Below are 9,200 nucleotides of genomic sequence, written 5' to 3' on the forward strand. Positions count from 1 at the left end.
AAAGTAATAAAATAAGAAACGTTGATCTCCTCAATTAAGGATAGGTCAATTTTATATCATCTACATGCAAAGTCGATCGTTTCAAAGTTATGTTGTCAAAAGCTTATGTAGCTGACAAAGAGCAGGCCGAAAATTCAAATTTTATGTCGTGTTTACTACATAACTTTGAACTTGTCTCCTGAGTTCCCTAAACATAGGTTTGGGCTCAAACTTGGCTGAGTTCATCTATTCCACAAGATCTTGTGGTCGTATGAAGTGCTTATTTGGAATAAGATGAGCGGTTTAGGAGATCTGATATTTTTGCTTCCGTTCGCAGTCCATATCTCTAGAAGTCCGTGCCATAACTCATGTGGCTAAAAATGTTCTTTTACTTTGACACTCCCACGCATGGCAAGCACAAATCAACCTCACGGACGACAAAATTAAATTATAGATCAGCGCAACAAGAACGTTTTGAACTCGCCAACAGAAAACGAAAATGTTAGAGTACCTATGGCAATAACAGGGGGAAACGAAATCACTGCTCTTTGATTCCTTTCAGATGAGCTATTCTTGGCTCAACAAAAAGCTTGTCAAGATCTCCAAAGACGACCGGTCATCATTGACAGAGCTCAGCTCGAGCAACTCAAAGCCGTCATAGATCAGCCAGTAAAGCTGCGGATGAAGTTAACCCTGCTGGGCAAGATGTCCGGTTTATCCACGAGTCGTCCTCAGAGCATCTCCACTTCCAGTGGTCTCAACATCAAAGCCGCTCCTCTTTCACGGCCAACCAGTCGAGAGGGATTGAATACCACGCCTCCTGACTCGCCCAAAGCCGAGATACCGTATCAAACGGGTAGCACTTCACCCGTGGCTCATCCCCGAACCTATAGTTCATCTTTAGCCGACTTTGAGAAGGATAGATCCAAAAAGATGGTATGTCACCATACAGGGTTTAGGCCAAAAAGGAGCCGTTCATTTTAACCTTAAGCGGGTCATCTTGATTCCTCTAGAGGGCTCACAACCTTTTTGTGAAGAAAGTGCCAAAAGGGGCAGATGCTTGCATTGTCCAGGTGGCTACGGTGCCGTTTGTTACGAAAATCATCAGCTTCTTCGCCCGAGTCGGAGACCCTATTATCTTGGATGACTTTTGCGAGATCTCATGTCCCGTGAAGTTCATGGGAATCATTATTGGCCCTCCAGGATCCGATCCTGCCATTGCAGAAATGGGAAAAGCGTTGGGGACTCTCATGTCGGATCAGGTAATTTGTTGAAAAAGCCTGAACTTTGTTGTTGGTTGACCGTTACTTTAGATTTAATCTTTGCCTAATGTTTAACCTAATATATTCTTAGATTAGGTGAAGTTTTGAGTAGTTTTGACACGCTCATAAAAGAAGTGCCAGATTTCAATGCTGTTGAGTACAATCTCAGTACTGGAACACAATGAGGACCGAAAGGCCAACGACTTTCATAGTGCTAAAGTACATGATTGTGTTTCAGGGTCCCCGAAAAACGGTTTTAGATTATCTGTATATTGTACTCAGCTTGATTTTCTAATTGAGTTGTAAGTAAGAACTTACCAATTGGTAGAACTATTGTGGCAAAACTGAGTTCAGATCTCAAACACAAAAGCTAAAATTTAGCAAAGTGGGGTCTTATGCTGAACTTTACTCAGTGAAAATGGTGAGTTACTTGTAAAAAGCTGAAGGTTACCAAGAAATGTGATTGAAAAGAAATCGAAGTGCAATTCAAAAATACTTTTGATTTTCAACTAGACCTAGGAAAACAGTTCAAAACCTAAAACATAAGTTTTTTTTTTACACTTTGTACCGTTCTTGGTATTGTTCGTGCTAACTTGTTAAAAAAAACTTGAAAAAGTAGAAAACAAACTTGAAATTTCGTTTTAAATATAAGCAACCCTTTTGATGAGATTGAAAAATGGTCACACTCAAATCCAAAACTGATTTAATTGACAATGATGTCACGACACCTAGCTTCATGTTTATTTTGCAAAAACATAAGTTTATTCTAGTGCTTTGATTTTTTTAACAAATCAAAAATTATGATATCATCTTTCGAGCACGTTTTGAACAGACTTTACATTTTTTTTCATTTTTTAAACCTTTTTTAACAAGTTTTACTTTTTTTTCCCCTTTTTATTACTGATTTTGCTACTTTTCCTCCTTTTTTTGTCAATTTTTTTCATCTTTTTAGTTACCCTTTTTGCTGATTTTTCTAACTTTGGCCGAGGTTCATTCATAACATTTAAAATCAATTTCAATCAACTTAATATAAATCTAGTTTTACTGTAATTTATTACCTTGAAACCCGAATCAATTACAAGTCAAAAAATGATTCACACCGGTCTGGAAGCAAGCGCTTTTTAATCATTTAGTGCAATAAAAAGTATGGATACGCTTTTTCAACGTGTCTTCCTTTGCTTTTTTGCCTTTTTGCTTTTTTATGCGCTTGTTGTCAATTCCAATTGCATGACTTGAGCTACTCCAGTCGAACTAAGCATTGTAAACCATGCGCATTTCAGATTTTTCCCACTGTCTGTTACCAAGCAAGAATCCTGGAGAAATCATCAATGCGATCAACACCTACACACAGCAGGTCACAATTTTGGCCCCATCAGCTTGGGACTCAAAAATTCGATTGGATCCCCCCAAAAATCTGCCATCCTTGGAAGACCGGTGAGCATTCGGAATTTCGGGATTTGCATGAAATTGTTTTCCTTCTTACTTGACGCCATAGTTGCTTTCATTGGGATACAATGTTAGTGTATTGTTTCTTCTTGCCAATTAATGAAGGCGAGCAATCTCAATTTCTTGTTACAATGCCATGGTATTCGACTTCCTCGGATTTCCCCATTTGAAACCAGTTGAAAGGCTTAAATGGATTGGTGACACAGTGACCGCAAAGTCCCACATACATTATTGTCCTTGTGTTCTGCCATAATTTATTTCAAGCCAGTGCAACAACGAAGCCATTAAAGAATGGAAGCCCTAGAACCCGATAGTTGACTATGGTTTTGTTCACGTGTTATGTTGACCTGAACTTTAAAAGAATCCTTGAAGATTGTACTGGAATTTTCATTCTCTGATTCTCTCGGTCATTTGCTTTGCCTTGCCAATGCTTTGATGGGCCCTGTCTACTTGGTTTTGTGGCTTAAACAGTAACCATGGGCGGGGTTTTTGATAGACGAAAGTCTGATTTTTTGTTTTGCAACTCTTTTTCAGACTCAAGCAGCAACAACTTGTGGTGGAAAAGTCAATCACAATTCCATCCCATACGTCAGTCAATATTACTCACAATCTTGGTCCCAATCAAGGTGTTATTAGTACCGAAAATGGAACAGTTGGTAGCGAAGGGGATGCAGGTGGAAGCGGGAATAGAGAGGATGATCATGACCACAATTTGAGAACTCGCGATACTCGCAACCGGAAAACCTCGGAATTTGAGGATGTTCAGAGCTTAAATGGTGCCTCCATGGATGAGAATCCGGAGCTGCTGCGCACGGGTCGCCTTTTTGGAGGCTTGATACTGGACGTTAAACGAAAAATCCCGTGGCTCAAATCAGACTTTACTGATGCCCTCCATATGCAGACTGTGGCATCGGTGATCTACATTTATTTGGCTACCATCACCAAGGCCATCACTTTCGGAGGTTTCTTGGGCGACATCACGGATGGGCAACAGGGTGTTCTCGAATCATTCCTTGGTCATGCATTAGCCGGGGGCATGTTCTGCCTTTTGGGAGGACAGCCTTTGACTGTCTTGGGATGCACCGGACCGGTTTTGATCTTTGAAAAAATTCTGGTGGGCTTTTGCAGGTGAGAACTTCTTTGATTGGAAATAGTCAAAAATTGCAAGCTAACTCTCTCTCAATGCTTTGATTATGACACATTATTTATTGAGGGTTTCTCTCACTCAGCGGCCAAGGTGTTGATTATTTGACATTTCGATTGTGGGTTGGTTTGTGGACGTCGTTGCTCTGCACAGTAATTGTGGCCTTGGACCTCTCGTTCATCATCCAATATTTCACACGCTTCTCCGAGGAGAGCTTTGCTGCTCTCATTGGAATAATTTTCATTGTGGAATCACTCAAAAAGCTTTTCGGTGAGTTGTCATGGCTTGTTTACCTGAACTCAATGGTGCACCTGATTGTAAATACATTTCATTCTTCAGCCATGTCTGAAGATTTCAAGGTCAATGTTGGATTTGATCTGGCTATGATCACTGTTCGTGACGAGTCTTGCCGCTGCGAGCCCACTTTCCAAGGCATTCTTTCGTCTGAGTTTCTTCAAAACGCCACAGACACGGATCAATTGGCCATGACATCTCTCAGTGAGCTATTGAACAAAACTCTAAATGAAGCCACGACCCTCGACTCTAATTACATTCCTTGGGAACAACTCACCGTGCCCCAATGCCATGCGTAAGTTCACATCATGAGTACTTATCATGTAAGTTAATAAGGTTGATAAGTAATTACATTATTATTTCAGTCTCAAGGGAACTCTTGTGGGCCATGGATGTCCGTATGTGGCTGATGTGTTTTTCTTTTCCGTCATTCTCTTCTTTGGCACATTTACTGTCGCCATGTTCCTAAAGAAATTCAAAATTACTCCCTATTTCCCCAACATGGTATGATTGGTGATATTGAATCCCGTGTTTGATTCGCCCTCATGTAACTTAGCCTTTCCGGTCTTGTTTTTTTTTACAGGTGCGAACTCTCTTGAGCGACTATGCCGTCATCATTGCTATTCTAGTGTTTGTGGGGTTAGATGTGGCTGTTGACTTGGATACGCCCAAATTGATTGTTCCAACTGTATTTATGGTGAGTTGTTACCTTCAGCAAGAGTTTAGCGGAAACATATAGAGCACATTTGCTTCAAGTAAAGAGCAGGTTTGAATGATTATTGGTAGTATTTTATGGCTCTAAAAGGCATGAAGCATCATTTGCATGGGTAACGACTAGGAGTCGAGAAAATATTTGTTTTTTCCAATGTTTTTGTTCTTTTGAAAAAGAAAATGATATCCTTACTTGTTTGGAGTTTTATATAATATTTCAGAAGAAATATATGGAAAATGTTACACATAGGCGGACTCTCCGAAACATTTCTCGTTATGTCTTGTATGAGAGGCAGAAACAAGAGAGTGCAAGGGTCTATTTTAGTTGAGGTTGTCAAGTATCTTTATATCTCTATATAGTTATCTATGAAAATGTAAATTATCAACAACGCAATCAAATGCGGCACAAGTAAAGAGCAAGTATTTCTGACAATTTAATTTGAGTAATTTAACGAAGGAATTTCGTTATTCATAGTAGGGCAGTTTAAAATATATACATATTTGAACGAATACTCGTTATCTTTTGCAAGAAGTTTATATTCTAATATATCTTCCCTACAATATTCCAAAGTAGTATGTTCCAAGCTAAATTGCAAACCATGTAGCACGCAATGTTCCCAGTTAGCCCATTGACAATTTTGTAAATCTGTTCAAAATTGGCACTACCGGAGCAAAACCACCTCCAAATTCAGTGCCATTTTTTGTTTTAGATCACAAAAGACCAGAGCTCACATTCTTGATCATCAGTGCCATTAATTTTGGTCAAAATGTATGCTCACATTGGAACACACAACTGAATTTAGTTAACCAGAAATGAGTCAATGTGAGGTTTTCAGGTTTGTTTTTGTAAAACATGAATCATCATTTTGTATTTGTGGGAGGAAAATAGATGATATCAGGCGCCATTTTGAGATGATAAAGAAATGGTTTGTTTCTCAAAAGAACAACATATTTTGTCGACCCCTAATAATGACATGAATATTCTTTACAGCCCACGCGATCCGATACCAGAGGCTGGATAATACCTTTTACCCGTGAAGATGATCCATGGTACCTCTATTTAGGGGCATTTATTCCTGCACTTCTACTCACAATTCTAATCTTCATGGATCAGCAAATTACATCCGTTATTGTTAATCGATCCGAGCATAAACTGAAGGTAATCAAACTAATCGTCTCCAGGTGGTTACTTGACGTTGCCTTAGTCCATAAGAACCTTTCAAAATGACTTGAACTAAGCTTATGTGAAGTTAACATCTGTTGGACGCATTTTTCAGAAAGGGGCTGGATATCACCTGGACATGCTTGTGGTTGGTATCATGATGGGGGTGTGCTCAGTTTTTGGTCTTCCGTGGTGTGCAGCTGCCACTGTTCTTTGCTTGGGACACGTGGATTCCCTTAAAATGGAAACGAAAACGAGTGCCCCCGGCGAGATGCCTCAATTCTTGGGAGTCCGGTAGGTCGCAACCTCACAGACATCTTGTTATGCTTTTTCACAGACGCTCTCGGATGACAAGTGTTGAAATGAAAAACTATAGTCCCCTTATTTGCCAAGGCCGAAATTTTAAATATCGTCGACAGATTAGCAAGCCCTTGCATCTAGGGTTGATTATTTTAGTTTGTTTGAAGATGTATTTAAGTCTGATTAGAAAGCTACGTAGTAACCAATTAAAAAGACGAAGTCATCCCCTACATCAACATAGGTAGATGAGAGGGGAGCGAATTACGCGCGATTGCCCGAACTCTCTATCTCGGATTTTCTTTGCTTGAAAAATGAAAGTTTTTTAAGAGTTTGTTGAATGTTGTGACCTCCAATGTCTACGAGTAAAGGTTCAATGGCGTTGACCCACAAGTCATGTACTGTACACTATGACAAAGATATTTTCTGAGTTTTGCACAAACTAGGTTTGGTCTCACTCTACTCCAATCTTAAACGGACCCCAAGCAGTATGATACACACTCATCCTGTCCCTAAGAGGGACAGGATGAGGGAGTATCATACTGCTCCCCAAGAGACTTTGACTTTGACAGGTTATACGTATGTTCTATGTATGGCAGAACTTGTCTCAAGTGTTGGCTAAGTTTGTATCTTCTCAAGACAAAAATGGGCGCGGTAAGTGGCTCTCCAACAAAACACAACTAAAGTCGTCTACCAGTATGGAATCTCTAATGAGAAGATTCAAGCCTGTGTTATCATTTCAAAAATGACAAATGTCACGAAATGGTAACATGCCTTGTATTGCATTTGAATCATGTTGCAGTTCTGATGCATATACTTTTCTTGTTTGTAAGCATAATCCAATACATAACAAGAAACACGAGTCTCAATTTAGATGTACCAGACCAACTAAAAACTAACTTCGTGTGTATGGTCAGTTTAACAAGAGATACTGGGATTGATACAAAGACTGTGACTAGAAGCAATGAATAATGTGAAAAAGAGAGTACATTCTTAATGAGGAGCTGGTAGACACCAGACTTGACATCCGATATCTTATCTAAAAAATCCTAAAAAATCCTATAACAATGGTTCTTTTACTCACGGTCTATGAATATATATATCAAACCATAAGGTCAATGAACCTCCGAAAAGGAAATCTCACGTAACGTTAACATCTGCTCAAACAAATATAGTGTTGATTCCTGAAAAAAAGGAAAAACAATGGCATGAAGTTCAAATCAAATGAAAAACCATATTAAGAAACTATATGAATTATAATTTGATAACGAATCACAAACTTATTGCCATTATTGATTTCCTTCTATGATTTTCTTTCAGAGAACAAAGGGTGACAGGTGTATTGGTGTTCATTCTAACTGGGCTCTCCGTGAAACTAGCTCCAATTCTAAAGGTAACTGACCTGCTAAGGTGGTGCTGCTTCTTTATTCTAATCAAGTTTTGTAGTTCATTCCAATGCCCGTGTTGTATGGTATCCTTATGTACATGGGCATAGCTTCTCTGCGTGGAATGCAATTCATCGATCGTCTTGGATTGTTATTGATGCCTCCAAAATATCAGCCGGACCATAACTACTTGCGGCATGTGCCACTCAATCGAGTGCATTTGTTCACTATTATCCAGGTAACTGTTGATCTCATATATCAAACACAAAATATTGTTTCAGATTTGTCTCGTACTTTTTGAATTACTCATGAATATGTCCACAAAAGTGAACTTGTTCATCTTGATGCCCTGGTTTCAAAAAAGCCCTGAATGTGAAATCACACAGTTTTGGGGCAAATGTTCCCTTCGGGAACCGTGGAAAACCTACCTAGCTGGAACCTGGTCAATAAAGAATTCCGTTAATCCAGCCATATTTGGTGAAGTTTTAACGATACCGACTTCTTCTCTGAACATCAAAACAAGAGATGATATGGCCATCTTACTCCCATACATCAACGCAATTTTTTTTGTCTTGTCGTAATTCATCATGGATTTCATGATATCTGTAGAAACTTTTACTTCAGCTCTGCAATTAGCCCTCTTGGCGTCAACAGGCCTGAACAAAACACGGATGAAGTTTCATCGTGGTCAAAAAATAATCAAAGAAATATTAAGCGACTACATTTCGAAATTGAACGAACATCGAAGTAGTAGCAGTAACAGTATTTTGCAAAGAGGAATTACAACTTTTTTTTAAACTTTTTTTTCTTCACAAATCATCTTTAATGTCATTTGTTTCAGGTTGTTGGATTAGTCCTTCTTTGGGTGATTAAATCGACTCCAGCTTCTCTCATCTTCCCTTTAATGGTAAGATATATTTGGATAAGAAGTTAAATGAACGGTTACATGGTAGATAGGTAGCTCTTATGTTACGTGCAATAAGAACGAAATTGTTGAAAGTTTACTGCAGTCTCATTGCATAAGTATACTTCAACTAAATCGAGTTGTCTTGGTAATTCGAAACGATAGCACAGTGGAACCATAGTCAAATTTTGTTTACTCAATAAATCCTGTTTCTAACAGCATCCAAAAGTAAACATTCTCACCCTCAAGAACAACGATTTCTAGCATTTCGGCGAACAAGTTGTTAGAATACACCGGTTTTTTTAACTTTCTGGAGCCTTATCGGAGAGAATATCAAAAATGGTAAAGAAGTTGTACGTAACAATGACGCCAATCCAATGGGTGAATCAGTAGAAATCCAAAACAGAGCATTAAGGGTTACTCCTCTCAAAAGCCCAAAGGCTCATCTAATATTTGTCATGTGATAATAGTATTATTATTTCCATCCGTCAGTTGTTGGAATGAAATGCACATGTATTCATTTGCATATATTTCCTTCCCATGGCGGGAATCGAACCCACGTCCTCTGAACACACTCGTACCTTTATCCACGGACGACGTCATTCTTACTTTACGG

The 9,200-nt window shown here is 39.0% G+C and overlaps 1 protein-coding gene across 1 annotated transcript in view; it reads left to right on the forward strand.

The window, feature by feature from the left end:
- Window positions 1-1,007: 1,007 nt before the first annotated feature.
- LOC131883103 (electrogenic sodium bicarbonate cotransporter 1-like) overlaps window positions 1,008-9,200 on the forward strand; it is a 10,262-nt gene continuing 2,069 nt past the window's right edge. Inside the window, exons 1-12 of the mRNA XM_059230455.1 lie at window positions 1,008-1,241; window positions 2,522-2,675; window positions 3,222-3,815; window positions 3,917-4,101; window positions 4,171-4,420; window positions 4,491-4,629; window positions 4,709-4,822; window positions 5,828-5,995; window positions 6,114-6,292; window positions 7,616-7,688; window positions 7,742-7,918; window positions 8,522-8,587. Coding sequence (XP_059086438.1) covers window positions 1,142-1,241; window positions 2,522-2,675; window positions 3,222-3,815; window positions 3,917-4,101; window positions 4,171-4,420; window positions 4,491-4,629; window positions 4,709-4,822; window positions 5,828-5,995; window positions 6,114-6,292; window positions 7,616-7,688; window positions 7,742-7,918; window positions 8,522-8,587 — 2,199 coding nt within the window. The 5' untranslated portion in view covers window positions 1,008-1,141. The remainder of the gene's footprint in view (window positions 1,242-2,521; window positions 2,676-3,221; window positions 3,816-3,916; window positions 4,102-4,170; window positions 4,421-4,490; window positions 4,630-4,708; window positions 4,823-5,827; window positions 5,996-6,113; window positions 6,293-7,615; window positions 7,689-7,741; window positions 7,919-8,521; window positions 8,588-9,200) is intronic.

The sequence above is a fragment of the Tigriopus californicus genome, chromosome 7 (genome assembly GCF_007210705.1).
Source record: "Tigriopus californicus strain San Diego chromosome 7, Tcal_SD_v2.1, whole genome shotgun sequence".
In the NCBI taxonomy this organism is placed as follows: Eukaryota; Metazoa; Arthropoda; class Copepoda; order Harpacticoida; family Harpacticidae; genus Tigriopus; species Tigriopus californicus.